The following is a 27252-nucleotide window of genomic DNA, read 5'->3' on the forward strand; positions in this document are numbered from 1 at the left end:
GAGGTTACAAAAGAGCTCTAATTTCAATATACTACAGAATTCCCCTTTAAAGTGTGTGTGTGTGTGTGTGTGTGTGTGTGTGTGTGTGTGTGTGTGTGTGTGTGTGTGTGTGTGTGTGTGTGTGTGTGTGTGTGTGTGTGTGTGTGTGTGTGTGTGTGTGTGCGCGCCTGCCTTTGATTCAGCCCAGGTGTGGGGAGCTCTTATAATAAACTCTGGGTCTCCAACAAAGAACCTTCTGTGTTTGTGTTTGCCAGTCTCTCAGTGTATAACTTGGGGTGCTGGGTCGTTACGACTCCAGACTTCAGGTTTAACTGTTTCGGTCTCCCTGCAGACTTTGCTTCGTGTTTTCTGAACAGTTTAAAGTCAGCTGTTTGGCTGCAGTGATTGAAATAATCATGTTCAGTGCATCGTTTAGTTCAGGAAGCTTGTGTTCTTTTTGTGGTTTTCTTTCTGAGAACACTTTAAGACCGCCCAGGTTCCTCTCCACTCCTGACACTAATAAAGAAACCATTTCAGGTTTTTAATTATTAAACTCAGATTTCAAAAACAACTTTGAGTCTTTGACAAGAGAACACCAATATTTAAATCTAAAGACTGTGTATATTTAGGGTTTGAGTTTGGGTTTTTATCATACTTGTTAAAGACCCTGTTAATTGTGTAAAACCCTTTGCTATAGACTAAAGGATTAATCCTGCCAGATATAAAACAATATCTCTTTATTTCATGAGTGAAAAAGACACTTTATGAAACATGTTTTATGTGCTTGTTAGAAATATATTAGCATTAATCAGTTTTTTGCTCATAAGTCATTTCCTGCTTTGCACTCTAACGCAGTCGCCTACTGTTTCCTGACGATCTAATAACGTCTTGTGATTTGTTTGCTCATTGATTAACATGGAGAGAAGAAGACACAGTCTCAAGCTAACAGACTTGTCATCAGTTAGTTTAATCTCCTGGAAGATTAAAGGAAACGAGCACCTGCTTCCTGCTGTGTGCTCATCATCATCGGTGTTTGTTTTTGTGAACACTGATTAACTCGCTCTTCCTTTTCTCTCTCCGTGACGGCCTTCAGACGAGACGATGAGACGACAGAAAGAGGAGAGGAAACATGAAACCAAATCAGAGGACATAAACGGGAAGTTAAATGATTCAATCCTTTATGATGCATACAACAGCTGATATGTACTGTACAATTCTGGACACTTTTAGACAAGTATGTACAACAAATTGTGTGAAATGTGTTTCATCGTGTAACTAGTATAAAAACATGGAGCAGTTCCACCTCTCTTCTTTAAATCTGGAAGCTACTTTGTGTGCTCAGTAAGTGCAAGAGTGCCTGTGTAATTCACACGCACGCACACGCCGCCAGTGTGTGTATACAATACACCGAACAAATTACTGCAGCGGGGTGCCGTCTCTAACAAGAGTGCCGTTTCCTGGAAGAGCAGTCTTTTTTTTTTTTCTTTTTTCATTTCGACTGTGCCGTTTAGTCCAGGTTCTCCGGAGACACGATGCTTGGAGCCAGAAGAAATCCGACCCTCAACTCTCCTTGCAGCCGGCATGCCGTGCCCAGATTCACGATGGTGAGCTAAAGTTTCAGATCCCTCGCTGGGTTCGCCCAGACGCCTGCCCATTCTGTTGGAGACAGACCGGCAGGCACAGAGCCATGCGAGTCCATGTGCAGGCTGCAACAGACACTCGACAGGTTTGAAGTCTCAGTAAACCATGATTCAAAGAGACATTTAGCAGCTACATCTTTGTACAGCAGCTGGCTGCGTTCATGTTTACAGCTCTGCCAACTCTTCACGCTGTTTCTTCACCGTGAGTTTAAAGTGTCTGAAAGGGTTTTTTTTCCTCATCCTAAGAGGGTTTTTTTTCCCCTAGGCACAGATCCCAGATCAGTATGGCTTACTGACTAATCTAAAATCTAATCTGTCTAACGATAAAATGGAAAGTATAGCAGTTTCCAAAAATGCATTCTAACCTATAAAAAGTTGTTTTACACAACTGTGGAAACAAGATTCAGTTCAAACAAACTAAGCACAGACCTGTGTGATTACCAAAGAGGTTTCATGTGGTAATAACAAACTTCAGTTCCCTTGGAGGTTTCTAGAATGAGTAAATGTTAAGGATATAATTCCCGAAAAGAGCGGACAGGCGTCCTTTGGCATCATGTGAGGAAAACCTTTGACTTTCCATTACATCCTGGGAGAATAACAGCCTCCTCTCCTGGGGATAAAAAATCCACTGTTGTTGTTGAGACAAGTTCCAGAAAACATCCCACGGCGGTTGACTCGTTCTGCTATGTTATCAAGCGCTACGTTTAAATTCCCATGATGCTTCAGTCTGCCAGTTTGTGTACATAGTTGACGGGAAAGGTCCCATTCCTGCTCGTGTCCCCCTCTATGTGACCAACCTGCGTGTGAGGGGAGAGTGAGGTCACTCCAGTAGTCCAGGCTTTAAAACAACAGGAACAGTCCAGACTTTTGCATGAAATCAAGAAGATGTAGTTGTACTCACCCACCAGTGGGGGTCACTAGTGCCCGTGACCACAATGATCTCATCCTTGAAAAAGGCGAGCTGCTCAGAACTGACCGCTCTACAGTCCACTAAAGCCTTGACACGCTTGTGAGGTGGCCTGCTGCCAGAAACCTGCAGGAGACATGAGATATTACTTCAGTGTGCCACCAACACATTTATCCGACTGTGAAATCTCACAAGTCTCCTCCGTTTCGCCGCAGAAGATCGTGATCCGTTTGTACCATAGCATTCCTGCGAGGTCGTGGGACGCAGCCCACAGTGGGTGAGGATGACGGTGCGGGAGCAGGAGCAGGAGCCGGGGGACTATTCCCCACCAAGCTGCAGTACAGCTCCTCCTGGCTGCCCACACAGCTGGGCGACATCACGCCACACTTCCCCTGACCGCCTCCTCCACTGCTGGTCCGACGGTACGACGTGGTCTTCTCAGAACTGCAAATGTGGAGAACAACCGTGACGAAACATCGAAAAAAGAGCTGGATCGTCATTTTCACCTCATGCTAAAACTGACAGCGCGAGAACATGCATGATCATAAAGTGACGTTTCTCCCACCTGACAGGCCCCATGTGGTTCTGAGAGGACGCCGTTGAGGCGACGCTGCTTTGAGAGCCGCTCGCACCGGGTTGACCCTCCCAGGCCGTCCTCTGTCCCTTTAAGGCTCCCTGTGCGTGAGGAGACCTCGGGGGTCTCCCCACTTGGCCTTGTGTCTCTGTGATGGCTGAATGTGTGCTGTGTCTCGCCTGCGTCTTGGGACTGGACGAGTTGGGGTTAGAGCAGCGTCGTGGGATGGGGTTTCCTTCCTGTGTCGTCACCGAAATCTGGGGGTCCGAGCGACCTGAGGTGGAAACGATGTACACATTGTGTGCTGTAACTGTACACCTGTATGTCTACATAAACCCAAGACTGGCCTGAGTGCGTTTTTCATAATCCATCATGGAGGGACAGTAAGAGAAAAGAAAACAGACCTGCAGGATGTGTGTAACACTTAATGTCTTAGTATCTGTGTGGTTTCATTCAGAGGTGAAGGTGCTTTATGTATATTTCAGTTTAACACACCTCTCTGGATAGATTTGACTGGCAGCGGTGGGGCTGTTGGTCCAGTGGGGGCGCTGTTGGTTGGAGGATTTTTGTACAAGAAGTCGATATTCTCGTACGTCTGACACGGCCTGCTTGCAGAATTTCCATTGGCACCATTAACCAAACTCCAGCGAGAAAAGGCAGATCCAGAGCCTCCGTTCGTGGACAAAGGAGAGCGTTTGTTGGGTAACGGGCTCACCTGAAGAGAAACGCCACGTTAGCTCATGGTTCTTCAACGAGGTTGGGATTCATTTTCAGTAATGTGTGTGTGTGTGTGTGTGTGTGTGTGTGTGTGTGTGTGTGTGTGTGTGTGTGTGTGTGTGTGTGTGCGTGTGTGCGTGCGTGTGTGTGTGTGTACCCTCTCATCTAGGTCATCCTCGCTGTCATAAAACTCCTGCGACTGTGTCTCCCACATGAACTCCACATGGATCTGGGAGTTGAACTTCCCACTCTGGGCCAGCTCCAACTAAAACACACACACACAGATACAGACACACACACAGTTATACAAACTCAACAGTAAGGAGTCAGCTCTGATGATTTAACATCTGAAAATAACAGGTTTGATATTTCATATTCTGGGATTCTTCGGGTACAACTTTTTTAAAAAAAGGGAGAAAAAAAAGGCTGGATGGAAAATTATGTCAGCCATCAAACATCTCTTTATATTTTAGGAAAATCTATTGAGACAAATCTCTTTATGAAAGTTTCAAATAATTCAGGCAACAAGCAGCCATTTATTCAATGGCTACACCGTCGAGCTGTAAAACAAGGTTGTGCAAAATCAAACAGGATATGACACAAAGCAGATCAGATTCAGCAGGGCAGATGGCCCGGTAAGAAAATAGAAGCGGTTTGTAAACGATCCACATTGGGACCTGATGAGGATAAGGTTCCTGGTCCTGGGAGGGAGCTCTGAGCCCAGCTTCGCTGCACGGGGACGTCGGAGAGAGTTAGTTTAAGGTCGTGTTTCCAGCTGTGGACGTTGTCTTGTTTTGTTCCTGGTGTTGGCTTACTGGTCGGCATTTTTATGTTGCAACTCGATTCCTCCTGACTGCGTGTGATCTCAGGATGGATGAATTAATAAAAACCAGATAAAAAGGATAAAGTTAGTTCTCACCAGCTCGACACATTGTGAGCGCTGCAGCCTCCGGGCAACATCGAGCGCCGTCTCTCCTGCTGAGTTAACTACAGGAGGAAAAAAAGAGGGGATGGTTTAAGTGTTCACTGATTGCACTGAGAGACAGGAGAAGTGAACAAAGGGAGTTTAAGGTACCTGTTTGAAGAGCTGCCTTTGCCTTGAGAAGTAACTTGAGAGACTCTGGCTTGTAATGCAGGACGCTGTAGTGAAGAGCCGTGTTTCCCTCTGCTGTTCTCTTCTCTAAACAGTTGCTGCACGGTGAACACGTACAAAAGAAGACCGCGTTAAACGTGCAGATTCAAAGTGCTTCATCGACATACTATGTCAGGGACTAAAATGCCTCAGTAAGTGGAAGTGTCTGACCTGTTCTGGCAGAGGAAATCCACCAGTGCCAACGAGCTCTTTTCCTCCAAACGAACAGCAAGATGCAGAGCTGTCTCTTTGATCCCCTTGAATGTGAAGAAAAAGGTCGATTAGATGTGGAGAAATGGTCAAATAGGTGAAACAGTTGGCCCTGAGTAAAGAGATTTTTGTCAGTCATGCAGTTGAATTTTACGTCTCACCACCAGCTCTACATGGGAACCAGCTCGACGAGCACGCTAACGGACGACGTGCAACAACTCATCTGTGTTTGTGTGTCCTACATCTCCAAACACGGCTTGTTCAAATAGAAGGCGCAGGAGGAGCGCAGCGCCTGCGTAATTCAATGAGCTCGTCTCACTTGTTCTCAAGAGACGTGAGCTGTGACCTCAAAGCTGAAATAATAAACGACGGCCAACCAACACAAACAAACACTCACATTTACACACACACACACACACACACACACACACACACACACACACACACACACACACACACACACACACACACACACACACACACACACACACACACACACACACACACACACACACACACACACACACACACACACACACACACACACACACACACACACACACACACACACACACACACACACACACACACACACACACACACACACACAGGGGGAGTCAGTGTGTGCGCCGCTGCTTATGCCGAGCAGGAAGTGTGTGACAGGGAGGGTAGAACGTGATTAAAGACGAGATGAGGCGTTTTTAGAGAGACAGCAGAGGCGGGGGGGGGGGGGGGGGGGGGGGATTAGGAGGGAGCGATTGAATTAAAGGGCAGCAGAGGAGGGAGCGCCTCCCACTACCCACCCAGATGAAGCGCGCACACAAGGGGGCAATTAGCAAATACTTCACATACTGTATCTATCCACTCCTCCTACTTACTGTGTGTGCTGACATAATTGACACTGTCGTGGATTTGATTCTATTTTTAGACATTCGAGTCTCATTTCTTGTGTCATGTTTATGAAATATTAAACACGTCGACGTGGCTTTGATCACGCTGGGTGGGCGGACACTCTTCAGGACGTAACCGCCATTCAAAGTCAAAGCGCAACATCTGTGGGAACGTCACAGATGAAAACATGCCTTCCCGTCCTAACAGGATACATTTCAGGAAGAAAGCAGAGCAGCTGTGGAGATCCGAGCCGAGTTATCCTAACCTGTCCTTCGGGGAGCGCGAGCGGTTTGGCGAGCTCCGCTCCTTCGGCGTAGAGCTGCAGGAGAGCGGCGAGGTCATGACTCCTCACGGCGTCATACAGCCGGCCGGGATCCGCTTCTTCTCGACGCTGGACGTACCGCCGCTCAGCGTACTTCGCCACTATGTACTCTTTCCTGGCATTCCTTCAAGGTAAAAAAAACAACAACAAATCAATCAGAATAAATGTTTAATAAACACAAATCAACATGTTTATTCTCTCTAAACAATCAGACTGTTGGTTTATTAAAATCGAGGACTCACATGTCACTCTGTGGCAGCGGTTTGACGGAGTCGTTTGGAAGGCCCGCCTCCATGATGTCATTGAATCGAGTGTTGCCAATACTGACTGCCAACTGAAATGACAATTAAAGACAGGCGGTTACATAATGTCAGTAATCAGGAAATCCTGACGATACAAAATCCACCCAAACCGTGCGTGTGCATGTGCGTGTGTGTGTGTGTGTTTGCTCTTTGTACCAGAAGCTCAGAGGTGCTCAGCAGGTCCAGAGTCAGGGACTGAATCCTGGAGTAGTGGACCCCCAGTTCCCTGTGGATACCAGAGCACTCAATACAGGTCAGGATGCCCAGGTTGGTCGACAGCCATGTTGGATCTGGAAATGACAAAGTCAGAGGGGCTGTTAGTAACACAGGACTGAGTGGGAGCGTGTAGACTGTGGTTAGGACAAACACACGAGGCTGACCTGCAGCTCCACAGTCGGCGCAGGCCTCGTTGCCGGGCATGTGTCGCAGCTCGGCGATGATGGATCTGGAAAGTTCTTGAAGGCCGCTGTCCTGGAGGTAGAGTTGGTCTCCTCCTAGTGCTGTGTTCAGGGCCTCCTCTTTACTGTTCTGCAGAACTGACACCCAACTACAGAACACAAACATGAAACAGGAGAACGTTTGGTTTTCCAGATGGCTCATTTTACAGGGAACCTTTAATTTGTGCTTTGGCATCAAGTGAAACCAACAGATGGATCATTTTTGGTGCGTCAGATCAATGGTAGTCCAGTCCGCCCATAAGTTTTTGTTCATTTTTTTTTTTTTAAATGATGAGTCATCTTTACTCTCACTTTCCCCAGTTTCATGAATTCTACCACCCAGATTCAAACCAAACCTCAAATCTTTCATTTTGAGCTCGGGTGCTTTCCCCCTTCAAACCGTTTCCATCTCCCTCTGTCCCAAAGCTCACACAGCACATCACATCAAAGAATCTGCCCAGAGGGCCTTCGAACAAGTGAAGGAAAGGAGACAGAAAAAAAAAAAAAAAAAAAAAAAAACCCACACATGCACTCCCTTCAAGCCCCACATCACAAAACAAAGTTCCTTTGCTTGCTTCTTGAAAGAGAAGGAGAAGTCCCACCCAACAGCAGCTGGGCCGTGGGGCACCTCGAGGACAGCTTTTCTTTCTGCGCCCTTCACTTCCTTTTATGTTGACTATCAGCTTTGCTTTTCACTGCTTACATCATCGCCTCGTGCACACCCTCATGTTACTTCACATCTGCATCTTTTTATTCTTGTATCCGAGCACATCTGTCTTCAATAGAAAGCAGTCTCAGCCATTCTGAAATGAGCATTGCTGTTTTCCCAAACGGTCGGTGGCTCAAGTCAAAGCAGCGTGACGTGCTCCAACTTGTCCACGCAGAAAGAGGAGAAAATACAGGAGATGAGGAGGAAGGGATGCCACCTACAGTCACATCGACACTTACATCACACATTCCTGCTCGTCTTCTGCCTGGAAATGGTACGTGCGATTATCTGAGGAAAAAAAGGGGAAAAAAATGAAGGTTAGACACTTTCAATGCATATTTAAATAACTCACTGGATGAAGGATGATGCGAGTTATAAACAGGTTGGTGTAAACAGAGGTTGCATGACCAGAGATGGTGTACAAAATGCACATTTCTTTTAAAGCTGAAACCAGATGGGCTCGCTTGCACACAGCTGCACTGCAGATGACTTTAGAGAGTCTTCAATGTGGAGGGTAAAAAAAAAAAGTGTTCAGGGTCAAATGTTAGAAAGGAACCTACGAGTGACCAGGTCAAAGGTCCTTCTGTCCTCCGGGTTGGGACGCACCTGACAGGTCAGGAGGTTCAATTTAGCTGGAGGTCGATTGATCTAAAGACACACACACACACACACACACACATTTATGTCAGTATACTTTGGACACGTTTCATTCGACAGATGCACTTAATAGAGCATCACATTGCTTGTTGACAGTTTCACTCGTGTGTCCTCACCGTGCTGTGAGAAATTGTCAAGCAGCCAAATTTCACTCCACACTTCCTCTTCTGCCAAACCTTCCTGATCCTGCACAATCAAATCCCGAAACAAGAAAAAAAACAACACTTGAGACATAGAAATACAGACCGGTGTGACATCATCCACCTGGTTAGTTTCTGTACAGTGTGTTTAGAGCTTATAGTGTCAACATGTAGCCATGGGATTGAGTGATGATGATCTAAACACAGCGCTGGGCCGGCTTAAGTCTTGTTTTTATTATCTTAAATTGAATCATTTCAAACGGCTGACAACATGCTCTGTTTTGCGTCAGTGGTCTGAGGGAAGTTTGCTCTCCTCCAGACCCCCCCCCCCCCCCCCCCTCCCCCCTTTATCTCCCTGAAATCTACCTCTGTTCTTTGTGTCCGTGTTTGTATGCATGTGCATGACGCAAAAGTTGGATCCACTCGGTTTGCAAGTCTGCCAATAAGTTCCAGAGGAGGGGCCCCGCATGAGTTTTCATAATAATCAAGACCAGGTGGGGGAGGGGTATTCAAAGTCCCCCCCCCCTTCTCTTCATTCGGCTCGGATCTCTCCCAGAACATGTTACTGACTATCTCTGCACTTTTAATGAACACTTTCATGAACAGGTCGGATTTGAGTAAATCGAGGCTGATACACATGAAATGACATGATTATTTTGAGTCCCAAATATCTATATATATATACATGTATATAGATATATATATATACACACATTCTACAGCCAAACATGTCATCGGTGCATGCCATTTGATGTTTGGACACGGACACCAAAACGTTTACACACCCGTCACTCTTCTTGAGCAGGAAGCCAGACTTCTCCGTGCCGTACTTCTTGTTGCCCTGTGGTTGGTGGATGCTATAACCGTTGCCAGAGTTCTTCCTGTTCAGGTACTCCTGGGATGATAGGAGACTTTCAGGACTTCACTTCAAAGGCCGAAGATCATGAACATGTAAAACCATTTTCACTCCTGACTACGAATCTGTTCGCTTAATTACTGCCATGGTATTTCTATTTGTAGCTTTTAGCAATGTTTGAAATTGTTTTGATTTTCTTAAACTCTGTCCAGGGACAACAGACAAAAATTAGCCTTTTGGCAAACTCTGGTATATTTATAGATTTTTTTAAAATATGTGTTGTCCCTGTAAAATGAAAATAAAATAAATGTTGAACAATTGTGGGAAGAAAGTAATCGGAGCTAACTAGCAGTTTAAGATGTCTGCAGCTGGACTTTCAGAGCTAAAGCCTGACATTTTTTTTTTGAGGGTTTTTTAACATTAAAATGAGGATTTTAAGTCACATCAAGACACATTTATCATGCAATATTTAAAAGCTGACCTCTTTCCCCTCCACTTGCAGAAGTAATCTTAGAGAATCTCTCAACTGTGTGAGCTGTTTAACCTCCTCGTCCTGCTCCATACGAACCTACAAAACAAAAGGCTGTTAGTTCAGTTGCAGCGATGAATAATGTAGGGAGATTTTAGAAGAGTTTTCAAATGAATTTGCTCATGTGCATTATGAAGACCTGGGTGTTGAAGGACAGTACATCAGAGCTTTGAGTTCTGGCCTGAACCTTCTTAAACAGATCTCCCATGCTGGGCTGTGCAGTCGTGGGAGGTCGTATGTTTATATTAAACCTGCAGGTTGCGTACAGCACACGTCAGTTTAACTGAGACGTGTTTTTTTTTTTTTTTTTCCTTGGAGCCATGACAGAGAATTTGTCAGGCTGTCCTCCTTGATGCCGAGGTCTGTGGCATGTCTGAGCGGGTCTCCGTTCTGTTAACGCAGAACCAGAAAAACCTCTAACGTTCTCTGTATCGCCGTTCCTTTCCAGTGTGTTACCCGGGAGGAGGGCAGGAGGCGAGTGTTGTGCTGACTGAAAACAGGTCAGAGTGGTTGGAAGAATAGGTGTGCAATAGGGAAAGAATGAAAATGAGGGATGCTTTGAGGGATGGTTTCATCTTTTGGAAATAGAGGCTAGCATTTCTGGGAATGTATCCAGTAACAGAGTCTGCCTGTGGGTTCTGCTGGGGGGGAAGTTGAAGGTTTTGAGCGCTGTGAAAGAGTAACAGAGGAAGATTGCTGAAGGATGTAATCCATTACAACACATCCAGGTCTCCTTGACACATTGTTACCTGCAGCGAGTGTGCATGTGAATCTATTGTTTTGATTGGGTGCAGGATAACATTGCTAGCCTTACATTCTCACTTCCTCCTCCTGACAAATATCCTTCTGTTAAGAATCAGAACAAGTGTGGATGACATACATTTACCCCTATCGACACAGAGTGGACTGAAGCACGTAGGCCGGCAGAGCAGAAGAAGCGTCTTTGTACTCACCGTGTGAACAGATGCAGCAAGCTTCTCAACGAACGGAGCCAGATTCTCCGCAGCTTTCAGGCCGTCCTGAAAGAAACTGAGATCAGAGAAACCATAAACGCTGAGTCATGACAACGCCTGATTATAAATGACCTGGTTTTCAGACCAACCAAAACATCACATGCTGAAGCTGTGTAAGCAACTTCGCTCCCGCATTAAAACCACGGCATGATCAAAGCGGGTAAATGGTTAACAAGGTAATAATATCTCGTAAATGGAAAGTGGAAGCAAAGAACCTGTGACGCTAAAGCCCCGACTGAAACCATGGGGGGGGGGGGGGGGGGGGGGGGGGGGGGGGTAAATCAAAGGCCTGGAAAAGGTCCAAACTTGATTTTCTTGAAACTTCAGAAGAAGTGGAAGCAGAGCAGGAATAATGAAAGGTAACTCAGACTGAGATTTACCTGAGCTGGGCCTGAAAATATTTGATGAGGCTCTGGAGGAGATCCGGGCCCTGACGCACCTTCAGCTCCTGGATCTTCAAAAGATACTGGAGGCATAAAAACAGCATGTTAAAAGAGCTTCTTTATGGAAGGCCTTTAAGATGAGCACAAACAAGAAGCCTGAAGAGAGTGCCCATTATCGTAGGCTCATAGACCAGTGCTTCTCAACTATAACCACTAAAATAGACAACACATCTTAAAAAGCTTTAAAATAAAAAAAAGTTAATTTTTTCTGTTATATTTCTTCAGTTTTATTTAGATTATGAGGCACATTTACAAACTCTGTCCAAACACTGTTACTTGTTCTGAAAGTTCAAAAAGCCTTGAATCCAAATATATGAAAAACATATGGATGCATAGAGTGAACGCTTTTATTGGGAACTTTCCATCCAGCCTCAAGTCTAATTCCATTTTTTTTTTTACCAAGGGACAGAAAAGCTTTGAGGGATATCTCCAGTGTAAGGATCGGAAGGAATGACTACATCGTCTTTGTTCCATAAAAACCTAAGTCTCAATCCATGTGTCTCCAAAGTAGCTGAAGCAGAAAGGTCTCTGTTTAGTGTGTATATTTGTGTCAGGCTTGTGTGAGTGTTTGTATGCAGAGGGGGGAGAGAGAGACAAAGTCAGACTGAGGGGTGGAGCGGCATGCAACAAGTGGAAATTCCATTTTCACTGCCTCTCCTCTTCGGTCTCAACAGCTGCTCTCAGTCAAGAGGACCTTTTTTTTTCTCCACATGTGAACAGACACACTTTGCCGAGACTTCACCACCTGCATTTGAAAGCGAGGCCACGGATCTTTTTAGAAGAATTTCCCCCCAATTTGGCTTCCAGGTGCGAGTCAAAAAGCATTTTCATCTTGCCTTTAATCTGCTCTTTCTAATGTAAATGACCTGAGCTGTGCAACGACACAGTCAGAGCAACAAAGGGGATCAAACCTTGCCATCCAGTTGGTCTTGGGTGGGACATTGTGTCCACAGGGCAGACCACCCATGTGAACTAAATCTACCTCAGGTATGTGGAAGGTGTCTGGCTCGGCTGTTTCGATTGGCACTGATTCTCTCACCTCGCACATTTGCAGCTGAAAAGCCCGTCTCTCTCTCTCTATGTCCTCCCCTCCGTCGGATCCCTCCGTCCTGATCAAGCCCAGCTGCCTGCTCTTCCTCTCCTTCTCCAGCTTCCCTCTGAGACGGGAGGAGGAGGAGGAGGAGGAGGAAGGGGAAAACAAAAAGAGTAAAAATGAGAAAGAAAGAATATTACTTTTGAGTCTTTTGTGGTGCACGATGTACTTCACAATTCTTTAAAATCTGCCAATCCACTTTGTGTGATGACGGCCTCGCTGCTTATTTCCAGCCTGACTCTATAATTCCTTTTTTTCATTAACTCTGACAAAGAGAGAGGAATTGGATGACAGGCAGTAATGGAGATTATACCTCTATTTTTATAACATTATAAAACACTTCAAATCAGACTCAGAGTGAGATCAAGTGATAGCTGCAAAGTGCAATGATGCAGTTTTATTTCACAGTAATGGAAATGGAGATGCCCAAGGGGAGTGAACTATTATCCTATTAACCTCTGCTCTAACACCATCCTCAGTGACCCAGTAAAAGAGCTGTAAATGTGCGACTTGATGCTCCTAAAGGCAGGAACATCTGTCTCAGGCAGCTGCTGCTTCTCTTCATGTAGGCTTTAAGAGAATCCAAGTGACTACAAAAAGAAACATATACTGTGAATGTAAAGTAAGCAGATCAATGTGCGGGCATGGTTAATTACATTTTGATGTCATACTCCTTCCAACTCTTCTCCATCTGCTTCTTGAGCTCCTGGGGAGAGGAGAGGAGAGGAGAGGAGGAGAGAAGAGGAAGAGAGGAGAGGAGAGAAGGAGAGGACGAAAGGAGATGAGAGGAGAGGAGAGAAGGAGAGGAGAGAAGGAAAGGACGAGAGGACGAGAGGAAAGGAGAGGAGAGAAGAGAAGAGGAGAGGACGAGAGAAGGAGAGGACGAGAGGAGAGGAGAGAAGAGAAGGAGAGTAAAGGAGAGGAGAGAAGGAGAGGAGAGAAGGAAAGGACGAGAGGAGAGAAGGAGAGTAAAGGAGAGGAGAGAAGAGGAGAGGGCGAGAGGAGAGGAGAGGAGAGAAGGAGAGGAGAGGAGAGAAGGAGAGGACAAGCGGAAAGGAGAGGAGAGAAGAGGATAATTTCAATCTTTAAGCATTGATGTTTATGGCTGGATACTAACAACAAACAATAAAACCCTGGTGCTTGTGTTTGAATGAAAACTTAAAGTTTGTGTGTGTGTGCTCTGTCAGTCAGGAGTGTTTATAGTTAAACAGAACGAAGGTTGTTTTGTAATTATCGGCCCTGATCTGGGTAGAGTCAGACAGTAAACGGTACAGAGACGTGATTACTCATGCTATACTAACCAGTCTGCTAACTGGCTGAACAGGATTTCAGAAGCACTTTGCCTTTTTTCACAGTTACAGTTGAGTAATGTTCATCTGTCAGATCAGCTGTTTCCAACACGAGGCAGCTTTCAGAAGCATTAGCCTCAGTCATTACTCAGTACGTCTGTAGGCGTGGAAAATCACAAAAAAAAGGCCCCGGACTAAGCAACAGAGATGTTTCAGTATAAGGAACAGAGCTTCGTCTTACTCAATAATCTGCATAAACAGCCTCGTATTATCCAGAGGGCTCAGCTGGAGCTAAGGCACAGACAGACAGCATTATTCTGCCTACAGAGGAAATCCAACCTAAAACTGGCTTTACCCAGAGATACAGTAAAGTCAACATCAAGTATTTCAGAGCTTCTCGAATATACGATTGTCAGACTGTCGTAGGTTCGATGTAGCGAGTGCATGACGACGGACCAAACATTCAAACTAAGCGCCACAAAACACGACGATGTCAAATTAACAGAAGAAGATTGAAATGTCCTTTTTAGCATCGGTGGTGTTTCAGTTCAGTCACGTCGATGTTTCTTTAAGTAAGACACTTAACCCCGAGTTGCTCCCTCTGCTTCCTCAGCAGCGTGTATGAATGGGATTAGTTACTTCTGATGGACCCTTCACACAGCGGCCTCTGCATCACTGTGTGAATGTGTGTGCGTGTGTGTGTGTGTGTGTGTGTGTGTGTGTGTTTTAAAGCACTTTGAGCACAAGTCCATTCACCCTTTATTTATTTTAGTGTTTCATGAGTTTGTAATCAAACATAGACTCACTAGTCTGCCGTCCCGGATCTCCGACTTCAGCACATTTTCCAACGGAAACGATATGATGTTGTTGAGGTTTTGCACCTGGAACATAATTTTGCACAAATACAGAGAGAATCAAGTCAACGTTACGTGCTGCAGGTGGTCCTCATCTGCCTCCGCATGAGCAAACAGTCGCATGCACACGCAGTCCTACACACTCCTGTGTCCCTATGGACGTCTGTTTCTGGGAACGAGTCTGGATAACCCAAAAGACACGATGACTCAGACACTTTGAAGCGCTGACTCACTGAAAGAAAACACTTGTCGGTAATATCCACCATTGAGATGTTTTGATCCAACAGGGAGTGTGATGTGATTGTTTTTATGACTGTACAGTAAAGTGGGGGGGTGGTTCAGATGAAGTTCAGTTTTGGAAGGAAACGCAGTCCGGCGTTACTGTTTGGCTCTACACTAATGCTCAATTTCCTCAGATCCCCAAAGGGAAGCACATCTTCGCCTCAGCATGCAGCGCAGCTACGCACGCCATCCTTCATATCCTGAACACCAGCCTCCACTTCACCGCTGCCAACGTGTACATCGTCTTTTTATGCAGTCTTTCCATGCGTCCTGCCAGATACAACCAAGCCGCATGTGAGTCGGAACATAAATAATATAGAACCGCTTCCTTTAGCTAACCTTCGTATGTTGACACAGAGGTGCTGCTGCTGAGCATACAAAAAGCTGAGGTGATTAGTAGACAGTACATCGAGTTCTGATAGAGGGAAATATCTCCTCCCGAAGGGTTAACACACACACACAGATCACTGCATGTATGACTGTGTGTACACACTGACAGTGGAACGACACACATTTACACAAAACACACACTGGCAGCTCGGAGGTGCAGGCTCAGGTTGATTTGTTGGTCGTTGGGACTAATTCATCTTCACCTCTCTAAGGTTAACTCTCCCCTGTGACACCTTGAGTGACACAAGGGAGAGAAAGCATGTGTGTGTGTGTTTGAGAGAGAGAGAGAGCGAGAGAGAGAGAGAGAGAGAGAGCGAGAGAGAGAGAGCGAGAGAGAGAGAGAGACCATTGAGTCACAAATGGAGGCCTGGGATGAATTATCATCGCCATAGAAACTATCAGGGGGAGGGGTTTTCAGACTGCCCCAGATTTTGGGAGGCCAGAGGCGAGAGCATGCAGCTGTTGAAACCCTTTTCCTTCATGCATCTATTCATGCATGTATGCGGTTGCTCTCCTGTTTTTTTAGATGCACTCGAGAGCTCACAGGGAGAGGCGACACATTCTGTGTATATGCAAAGCTTCCTTATCTACTTTCCTCCCTCTTGGACTTACAGACTGTTTCCTCATTTGAGCGTTTTATGGCCTTGTAACGGACCAACATCTCTTTTGGTTTCGTCTTGATTTCCATCCCTTCCCCCTCTTCCATCTTGGTTTTGTGAGCGTGGTTTGAACTCTACAGTTAAGACAGCTAATTTGTTGGACCCCCCCCCCCCCCCCCCCATGCTGTCCTCTTTTTCTCCTCACCAGGTTTTTGAAGAGGGCTGTGACCTCTCTGGTGAACACTGCCAGGTTGAGGAAGCCGGTGGAGACTTCGTTGTTGTCCTGCGTGAGGTGGCTGTTCCCCAGGTTCTCCAGCAACTCAATATACTGCTCTTTGTTTTCCACGTGAGCTAAAAAAAACAACAAAAAAATAACACACATGCAGACGGTTAATGGTGACTCAGAGTTTAGTCACATGTGTGCAGCAAATCTGAGAAAGACAGATCGACTTGCTTTGCTGCAGTGAGAGTATTTTAACAAGACAAGCATGTGGGATAAATTAGCACTGGTTTCCACCCATCCTGGAGCTGGAGCCAGGCAAAGATACGGCGAGCCGTGCTTCTCCAGGGGCTTCGAGGTCACTTTCCCAAGGGTCATGACCTTTGTGGGCTCTCAGACTCTCTGTTGGATTTGTGTGGAAAAAGGCTGATGGGGAAGAATCTGAGCTCCAGACTGGCAGCACATTTGTTTACATTACATTCAAGGAGGTTTAAGCCAACAGCTATTTCACTACAAGGTTTGGATCAGGATGTCAAATAAACAATACAGTTATAATTCAAGCCATGAAAATCATTCCTCCATCAAACAAGTAGCTGTGCTGATAACAATGAACAATCAAAAGTGAAAGGAGAAATTGTTGCATGTTTTCGGTTGATTCGGACGTTGAGGTCGAAGGTCATCAGAAGGAAAGCTGCTGTGAATGAAAGGTTCAGGAAGGTAGTGAAGAGGAACATGTGGTTGGCCTGCAGAAGAGCCCAAACAGACGAACGCACATAGAGCACAGCTCGTTGATTTCTTTTTCCGCTCCAGTTCCCAGCTCAAGACAAATATTACAGTGTTCAGTGTCTGAAGCTGGGACACACAGTTCTACTGAGCGGCTGGAGAAAAAAAAAAAAAAAACAAGCAAAAATGGAAGATTTTGTGTGACAGGAAAAAAAAACTGTGCGTCTAAAGAAAGAATGCAGATCAAATCACGGAACAGCGTTAGAACTTTCTCTCCGCAGTGGCTGCACTCATTAAAAAGTATGAACAAAATGACTTTTTATGCATCCATCAAACGACCCGGCTGGATCAGAGAGCAGCTGACCTTTCACAAGCAGAGCGACTCGACTCGTTCACTCCTCTCACAGAACACACACACACACTCGCAGGCCACAGCAGCTTGGCTGGAACTTCATGGTTTATGGGAATATAGAACGAAAGAGGAGAACATTTGTTGTGTGTGTGTGTGTGTGTGTGTGTGTGTGTGTGTGTGTGTGTGTGTGTGTGTGTGTGTGTGTGTGTGTGTGTGTGTGTGTGTGTGTGTGTGTTTTTGCATTTTTGATCCAGTAATGGACGATCGCACTGCATGTGGGAAGAGTGGGCGTAGGAGTGTGTGTGGTGAGTCAGACTGTGGATTAACATCAGGACTGATTGAGGGGTTCAACAACATAATGGAAGTGTGTGTGTGTGTGTGTGGGGGGGGGTTCTGTCATCTTACTGGAACTTACTTAGCCATATGATTCTACTTAGACATAGAGGAAATAAAGTAGAGCGTACTCATATGGACAATACAAATGGAGCACTTCTCTGCAGCGACAACTTTCTGACCGTAACCGGTTGCCTAACTCTGTGCAGCTGCATTTGTGACTCACTTTTACAAAAAGCTACAAGTTGAACTGGGCAGCAGGCTGATTAGCAAGCACAGAAAAACAACTTCAGCATACGTTAGGCAACTTCTTCGGTTTCTCCCGCGCAATTTTGAGGTCAGCACTCACACATCTTTTGCATTTTTCACTTCCGATAGATTTGTGACGATGCAGTGTGGAGCTGCATGACTCATACACACTCACACAACATCCGCCGGGTCACTAATATAGCCCTCATGTTGTTACCGAAACCACGCATACACTTTGCTTTTACACACACACACACACACGTCACAAACCATGCACTCTGCACGGGTATAAACACAATCACCCATCATCCCACACACCCATAACAAGGGGCCTCACTCATAAACACCACGACCCACATGGGCTGGATGAGGTCATCGTAACCAGGCTGGGACAATGAATTATGAGCCTGGCCTTTACTGAGCTGCTGAGTCGACGTCCGTCATGTGAAGGAACACAAACACCGCTCAATGGATTTGAATGAATTGTAAAAAGTTTAACATTTTATGTGTCGTTATGCTAAGACTGTTTCACAGTGAATGTGAATACACTTTGAGTTTAAATTGAATTTGGAAAATACTCCAAAAATGGTGAAGATTCCCAAACAGCATCATGGTGGAAATCATCACGAGCACTGAGCATGTTCCATCTGATGACACAAACTTTGTGAAACCATCAACAACAATCTTGACAAAGCTACTTTCCAAATTTAAAGTTGGAATTCTTTCTTGAACAATTTGTGTGTTTTTTAATTTTTTTTGTGTGTGGATGAAATTAATCGTCACTCACCGAGTCCAGAGGTGTGTATAGTTTTGATCATCTTCTTCATTTTCTGTAGAGTCGTGAGATCCGTCTCAAGAGACTGGAAGGAAACGAGAAACAAATGAAAAATTAAGAATATAAATAAGACAATGCTCCTGGTGTTGCCTCTACAGCAGGGTTGGAAATCCAAACATCAGTGTAGTGTAACTGAGAAAATGTGTTTTCTAAATGTAAAGTACGTTTTAAGAAAGACACCTTAAATACAGCTCAGTCAGACAACTTGAGTTTGCATCTTTTAAAATATTAACTAGAGCAGGACACAGTTTGTGTTTGGCGTCTCAGTCCTGATCTCATCACTCCTCAGTTTTACTTCACATACAGGACTTAAACCCCCCCCCGGTCCGATGCTAAATGTGGATGCTGGGGTTCTGCTGCGGCTGAGAATGGCGCAGGTCAGAGCTGAAAATGAAAGAGCGAAGAAGGAGAGACCGGAAATCCTGCAGCTGAAATACAACCGCTAATTGGAAGGAGGTGTTGCCGTGTGATTTTTAGAGAAGGACACGTAGAGTGTGAAATCAGCTCAGCTCAAGTTGACTGTCTGAACTAACTCAGGAGCAGGAGATCATCTGTCATGTTCAACGAGTGTCTTTAGTTTCACCGAATTCAGATTTCATTTCAATCAACATGTTCGATCATTTTTCATTTGTATGCCAAAACCATAACGACAAACATGATCTCAAGGCATTTCAAAAATGGAGATTTAAAGCACACTATCTGGATCTGTAATAGAGAGTTAACAGAGACACAGATAGGAACTAGGGTGGGTGTGCGAACAGGCCGAGACCTCGAGCCACTCTGGACTCATAGCTGAACCAATCTTTAAGAAAAACAGGACATGCTACGTTTCTTTGCTGTTCAGAAAGTAAACGTGTCCCCCTGTCTGTGTGTGCTTCATTTTCTCACGGTGTGTGTGTGTGTGTGTGTGTGTGTGTGTGTGTCTGTGACTAAGGCAAACAGGTGAGTAAGCACTGCGCTGTCATGTGCAACCCTCCGATGATGTCACAGCGTTGATTCCACCTGTCTGACTGACTGTCACTTTTCAAGTTCAAACAACACGTCCTCACAGTCACACCAGACAGGCGGCTGCTTCTTCTTCTTCTTCTTCTTTTTTTCTAGCAGGAAAAAGTTCCTCCCAAAAAAACATGACACCTTCAGAAGCCATGATGCAAACAGTCCTCTCTATAGTCGAACAATCGACGTCTTCATAACCAACAAACTTGAATAAAAAACAACACCCTGTTCATTCTCCTGACTCAGGCGTCTTTGTTTGACACGCTGCACTCCACCTATCTGTCCCCGGGAATAGCTTTAATGAGCCAGTAAGCTAGTCTTCACAGAGACTCTGCAATGAAAGATGATGTTGTTTACGCGCCCCGGCCCTTCCTGGTTAGGTCTGCTCCCAAACTGTGGCTTCCCTAATTAAAAGGCGGAGAGGGTGTTGCTTTATTGGACTGTAAAGACAATGAATGAGAAAGTGATTTAAGAGGAGACTGGGAGTTGCTCGTGCTACTTCGGCGGATCTTTCTTTTTTCTTCTGCTTGGTTTAAGTTGGCCGACAGGAGAAGAGAGAGTAAACAGTGGGAACAAGCTAGTGCAGGTAAACAGGTCGCTTCTGTGGAATAAATCTGGGAGGGCGAACGTGGAAACATACACAGAGAGAGAGAGAGAGATCAGCCAGTGTGCTGAGGGCGAGAGACTGGCTCCTGGCTGGGTTAACAGAGACTCCACTATGTAGCATGTGAAAAGTTGTATACACCTGCTGGCAGGGCGTGTGGCTGTACAGATGAATATGACCAACACACATTAATCCTTGTTTTGACTACATCAACTATGCACACTAACACTTTGAGCTACAGGAATGCATGCATCATTTTAACACAGTCACACTTCAGAGCTGTGTTTGGAGAAACAACACTTTATGGAAGCAGCTGAGGTAAAGTCTCATAAAGCTAAACTGCAAACAAGACTGCTCCTTATCTGCCTTCCTCTCCTTTTATCGCCGCCTTTAATCAGGAGTAAGAAGTAACAAACAGCCGAGTGTGTGTGGGGTTAAATTGCGTCTCTGTTTCTCCGCCTGTTGCCATAAACCACACACATGCCCACACATTACACACGCCATTAATCAAGCTTTTCCCAGCTGAGCAGACTAAACACAACAACCGCAGATCTATCTATACAGAGATTGTTGCATTTATATCTGCATGTATGCGTCTGTCTGTCCGTCCATCTGTGTGTTTGCACATGTGCGGGATTCTTGCATGTCCCTCCCAAGAGCAAGTATTCCAGCTATTTCTTTACCGGGCTCAGATAAGAGCATCAGTGCAGGACAAGAACACAAGACAGACCTTTAAAACTGATCAACACTCTGCTAACTCCAGATCTGATCAGCAGCCAGCTGCTATGGAAACACAAGACACTTAATTGTGTTATATATCAACAGGACTCCATTAACATCAATGAAACATCAGGCCCGTTTAGCTGATGTTCTATTACACAGCCCTCGCTTGGTTAACCATTTCTGGTCCCAAAGCTTCTCTTTGTCCTGAAGAAATATCCCCAGCCTTGTAATAACGCACTGCTGGTAGCTGTCGGTGCAATCTCAGCTCCATCCGTGGTTTTGGTAGAACAGTGGATTCCACTGTTGTGTTACCAGGAAGACAGAAACAAGGAGAGATGGACTTGTGTGCAAACTTGGATTATTTGTTTTGTGGCAGAGTTCATGGCGGCCTCGCTGTGTTTCCTCCTTTTGCCTGAGGAGCTTTATGAGAAGAGATTTCAAACAAACACAAATGTGCGTGCACACACACACACACCAATAGGCTTCGAGCCAAAGTACAAGTTCAAACAGACAGAATGCACAAACTGGCCTTCACAGACCTGCCAGAATGGACAAACATCTGTGTGTATGCTCACACTTTCCAATCACACACACACACACACACACACATAACCTCTGTTAAAGGGACACACTTCTGTCTTACTGCTCTGCGTTGCCATGTTTTCTACTCGTGTCCAAAATCATTCCGACTCCCCTGACACAGAAGAAAAGTAAACTTTCTCTTCACATTACCTCAAGTAACCTTTACTTTTCTGCTGAAGCAGGCCGGCCTGCTCTGAATCCCCGTGAAAGCTGAACAAGCAGAGGTCATCTGAAGACAACACAAGAGGTGCATCACCCCGAAAGACGTTAGGAATGAACACGTTACATCATTTGGGAAAGGAGACCTGAGGTTTTAGTTTAACATCCCAACAAACACAAAGTCTCTCCTCATCAACAACACACATCAACCTTAATCTTAACTTTGTATTTTAACTTTGTACTTGCATCTTGAGACGTAGTTCTTTAGTTGACACTTTATCTTTGGTTACATTTTTAGTATATCTGCACTGTCGTTCATTTACTGCTCTATGTGCCTATGAATTGGGACAAATAAAGGTTTTTTTAATTGAATTGAATCGTTGACAGAAATGGCAACACCTGTATATGTGAAAGTAGTTCGCACAGAGTTTGCAGTTCGTTTATAGGTCAGACAAAAGGAGCAAAGAAGCTGTTTTTTTTCCCACTGTCCAGCTGAGTGCTTCAGGAAACATTACTGAACAACTTCAAGGAAACATCTTCGAGACGCGTAAAGTGAAGTGAAACTCTCAGAACGAGGCTATAATAGAAATGAAGCGAGTCCATGCAGCCGTATTTAGAACAGAGACACAAACAGGTACAACGAAGGCAGACAAAAGGTGCAGCTTTCTCTGCACACCTTTCCCCCCTCCAACTCTCTCACCTCCTCCACGGCTGAGACCGTGTTCCGACAGTCACTCATTTTGGACTGAAAACTTGAAGTCCCCGGCGAAGACAAGTCCTCGTTTGTCAGGACCACAAAGTCCGAGATACTTATTCGCTCCGGCATGTTTTGGCGTTTGGAGGAGAGCGGTGCTCAGAGTCACTGAGGAGAAAAGTTCGCCAAAGTTTCACGCGCGCATGTAATTCCTATTTGAAGACGCAAATAGCATTTTACTTTTCCGAGGCGTCCAAGAGGTGGAAGGGAAAGACTGTTCCTCAGAGTATCAGTTCCTCAAAGCGCATTTTAGGCGGAAACTTGTCTAAACTCGGACCTGTGTGTCCTGACCGAGTTCAGACTGCACTCTGCGAGAGTGTGCGCGTGGAGGTGCGCCGGCAGCGCGCTATTGTCCGCCCAGTGAGGGAGGGAGCAAACTCCTTCATCACGTGGGAATGTTTGCGCTTTTTGGCACACTAGAGAGAGAGACAAGAGTGTGAGTGAGAGTGTGTTTGTGCCTATCTGTGCCTTCGCCTCTTTCATTCTTATTTTCTCATTTCTATGCAAACTGCAGTGCGGTCGCCATGGATATGCAGAATGCCTCATTCACGGACCAAACTGAAGGAGAGGAATTTCAATGAATGAGGAGCTGCTGGTTCTGGAGAAAGGATTTGCAGAAGCATACCTGAATCTTAATAATGTGAAAGCTCTGATGTTTTCATATAAAACGCATTAAATTGATGTATATTTGGTTGGTTCTCTGATTTTGGTGCTTTTGTTCAAAATTTTTGGAGTTTGGATTTTTAATGCTATTTTGAGTCACGTTTTATCCTGTGCCTTGTCATCTGATGAAAATACTTTCTTTTTGGTTCTCAGGGTAGTTTTGAAGTCCATCCCCCTCACTGACCTTTTCCTGAAAACATCTGACAAAGTATGCAACGTAAGCAAAAGCACAGAGTGCATCAAACAGAGGTGGGGAAAAAAATATATGCAAAAGCTGTGTATAGATCATAACTCCTGCAAGCCTGCCATTGTGAAGCACGTCAGCTCAAAGAAAAGAGGTGCATCACTGAACCTTGCCTCGGGCAAATCTGTGATACGATACTCTATGAAGTGCAGATGGGTGTTTTCAGTGAGCTGCATCAAATTCAGTGGCTCCCTTTGGTTTAACCACAAAACCACATATTTCCCTACATTGACTTCATAAAGGGAAAATTGTTCCCAGCTATGTGGGACACTGGATGTTACATTAACCATATTCAGTCAAGATAAAGAGGCTCAATTTGTGGTTCAAAGGGATTTATCTGTCCTATTTCACTATTTACCACGCAGACTTCTGGATGGATGTCGTGTCCTTGATGTGCACGCTCACACTGACGCTGTGTTTATATTCACTAACTCAGACAAACTTGTTTTTGTGTTGTAAGTGTATCTTCTTTTTTGCACATAACTCTGTCACAGCAGAATGCACATGGACCACATTCTATTTCTATTTTGTGTTGCACACACACACACACACACACACACACACGCACGCACGCACACATGAACACAGCCTTCAAAATTAAAAGCTTCAAGGAGCCGTTCTCAAACATGTTCCTGTGGAAGCCCAAAGTAAGAGGGCCTGCACCATCTGAGGAAATAAACCATTCAGTAAAGTGTCCATGGAGGAAAAGCTGGAACACACCCTCCTCATTCCACCAATTCTTAAGAAGAAAAAACACTTTTGTAAGGAAGCAAGGGCACGCGACAAACTTGAAACAATAGAGCCACATAAATAGCTCTGCTGACCCAGTTTAACAGGCCTTCAATCTGCCATTGTTTCTGTTGCATGCCTGTTTGAACATATGTGAGAGAACACAGTGATGTGATGAAATACAGATGGGTGTAAACAGTTTGCACTGATACTTGTAGGTGTGTGTTTTGTTGTTATACATGCACCATATGTGTGTGCATATGAGCGCTCATTCTGCACGCACTTATTCGTTGCATGCCAGTGAGAAAAGGGCTGATGTCATGCAGAGGATTTTTGCATCCCAACAATACCCTCCTTCAGTTTCTTAGCGACACCCCTAGTGAAGAAGCAGAGCCTTTGTGCGGCTGCCTGCCTTCCAGCACGGGTCTTTTTTTTTCTTCTTCTCTTTTTTTTAAAAGTGAACAAACTGGTCTGTGCAGGCATATGCACTAACATAGTGAATAAACAAGTTCAAGAAAGGGAAGTGGGAAGGTGGAGGGACTGAGGATGACAAAGTTGGACTGACAGGAAAGGAAGGAAAGGAAGCGATAGAGAGAAACTGGAGTGTGTCATCTATTGTTTTCCCTCCTTGTCACCATCTTTTATCCTTCATAAATACCACATACCTGTTATTACACTCATAACAAGATAAGGCTACTGCGAACAGTGATTACACTCTCTGATGATAAATGCAAGCTTTCCACTTGTTTTCATGGCATCTCATTCGAGGGAGAAAATTAGGAGCAGATTCTCATTTTCGCTGTGACGCACGCATGCAGCAGCAGAGAGGTCGTAGCAGCATCTTCCAGTAATGATCGCAGCTTGCCAGGATTTCCTCATTGCTTCCCAGCACATTCTCCTGAAAAATATTCCTCTGCACTGAGTGTGTTGACTCAGCTTCACCAGTGCTGCTATCAATTTACTACCCCTGTCAAGCCAGGAGGCCCCTGCTTACCGTAAAATACCCCCTCTTCTGGTCGACATGGATGACTGAAAAGGGGAGGATTGGGGAGAGAGAGAGAGAGAGAGAGGGTTTGATTTATTGTTTAAAGCAGGTCTTTAGTTTCCCTCTGGAATAAACATATGAAGTGTCTTGAAGAGGGGAGGGGCTTTCACTGAAAGTAATCTGACTCGAGAACAGTTTAAGAAGATGATTTTGATTCCTGCAATAAGAGCCAGAGCGTCACGCACGTCCCCTCCTCTGCACCAGCGTACTCGATCGATAGAAAAAATAAAAAACCCACCCTCAGACAGACACCTTCTTTAGCATGCCGTTGTTATGGCAACAAAAAGTTTTCCACACTTGAGGCAGGTAGTCAAACTTGTTTGTGATTCATATTCATCAAGGTGCATGCAGAATTACATAACGCTCACGTCACAGTTTCAAGGAGACATCAAGTCAGGGGTCTAAGGGAAATAACATTCACTTTTTTTTTTTTTTTTATAAATAAGTCCTTTAACAAGATGAATAACTTCCTTTTATCCATTTGATATCGATGCACAGGATAAGTGGTTCTGTTGTTATAACACCCAGGAGGCATATCACCTGTTCAGACTTACAAAGCGTCTTTGTGCAAAGAGTTTTTTTCAAGGTTTGTGGAGCTCTTATAATGAGAACGTGTTTGGCCTTAAACACATCAAACTTTGTTACTTAACCGCTCCGACTTCATGAAAAATAATTGCAGCATTATGAGTCTCTTCTGCAGTTGCGTACCTAAACAATAACATGCTGTGTTTCGGCCACAGGTTCTTGCTCCTCGTGAAACAGCTGCCACTTCAGTAACCACACGCCTGCACACAAAGAAGCGTTTTGAGATGTCTGCAGTTCAAGCCATCAGCTAATATTCACATCAGGCTTTTGTTTGTGCAGCTTTGGTCTACAGGTGTGAAGAAAGAGTGTGCTGTTTCGAGAGCATGAAAAAACCCATGCAGTCAAAAGCCTCCGCATGTGTACGTGGTGTCTGACGTTTGGGTTTTATGACCTCTGGTGAAACGCATGAGCTGTTCCCAGTCACAGATGTTCATAGACACTTAGAGCTAATAGACACCTGATGTTGGTTCACAAGCAGACTAATGAGTTTGCAGAAAACAACTCTGCAGTTTACAAACTGAGCACAGCAGATTTTCCCAACCATGGGATCACGAATATATTCAACACAGACTCTGGACGTTTCTTGTTTTGGCCCACAGTAGACTGTCTGAAATGTCCTCCCAGCCCTTCTTTCTCTGGACACGATAATAAACACGAAGAAGCCTAACTGTGCTCTAAAATGAACATTTACTTGCAACACAGTAGAAAAAACAATATTAAGATAGAAAACAAATACCTTTTAGTTTTGGACGTCTGGAGTCAGTGAAATCAAAGTGAGGTCATGAGCCAAAACAGGAACCATTGGAGCAGAGAGTCATATTTTTGTTAGAGTTAAGGATGGAAACATTTGACCACTGTGGCAGCCATAAAAAAAATGTGTTTCCTGTCGTAGAAACATAACCTCGATAGTTTCATAGGCCATAAATCTCAAACTCTGTATAAAAGTCTGGGTTAGCATGTGAAGCTAATTTTAAGCGAATTTTGAAGCATCATTTGAGCTTGATGAAAACTGCCCACAGATACATTTGTAATGAACTTCCTTACTAACAGCCTTTACTCTCAGTTCACTAACTCTTAGTGATTCACTGAACTTTGACCCCCTCTGCATCGGCTTCCTTTTGTGAACTTGTTTCCATAGCAACCACCTCACAAAGAATGATGGGGGTTTTTTTTGTCTTTCTGTCTGAACGTGTTCATCGTTCATTCAGTGTCATTGTCTCGCTTCATGTCGACCTTATTCTCCCTCATAGGGGAATGTCACATCTTGTTACCTCACTGGTTTGAGACAGGAAATGAACTCTTGGGATTTGAAGCCTGCAGAGCTCTTGCTGAGGATTCAGGGGGACGGAAGCCTTTCTAGCACACAACTCTGCCATCAAGACATTTCTCAGCACATTTCCTGACAGCTCCAAAGTAAAACATTGTGTGAAGTCAGGTCGAACAGAAGGAAAAATTCTGGATAGCCTAATGCTACCTGGATACTTTAGCGGC

General features: G+C 44.8%; 1 protein-coding gene across 1 annotated transcript; it reads right to left on the minus strand.

Annotated features, from left to right (window-relative positions):
* Positions 1-1140: 1140 nt before the first annotated feature.
* On the minus strand, positions 1141-22901 carry asap3 (ArfGAP with SH3 domain, ankyrin repeat and PH domain 3). The gene is made up of 26 exons (XM_079369383.1): positions 22442-22901; positions 18630-18702; positions 16171-16316; positions 14647-14721; positions 13208-13257; positions 12498-12615; positions 11396-11481; positions 10956-11031; positions 9955-10041; positions 9403-9512; positions 8594-8663; positions 8381-8468; positions 8060-8108; positions 7055-7221; positions 6831-6964; positions 6615-6706; positions 6316-6496; positions 5121-5206; positions 4893-5008; positions 4737-4804; positions 3975-4082; positions 3596-3815; positions 3092-3374; positions 2763-2970; positions 2521-2652; positions 1141-2416 (listed from the first exon to the last, which is right to left on the minus strand). The coding sequence occupies exons 1-26, from the start codon at positions 22565-22567 to the stop codon at positions 2342-2344; spliced, it is 3024 nt and encodes a 1007-aa protein (XP_079225509.1). The 5' UTR covers positions 22568-22901; the 3' UTR covers positions 1141-2341.
* Positions 22902-27252: the final 4351 nt, after the last annotated feature.

This window comes from Symphodus melops (genome assembly GCF_947650265.1).
Source record: "Symphodus melops genome assembly, chromosome: 19".
Lineage (NCBI taxonomy): Eukaryota > Metazoa > Chordata > Actinopteri > Labriformes > Labridae > Symphodus > Symphodus melops.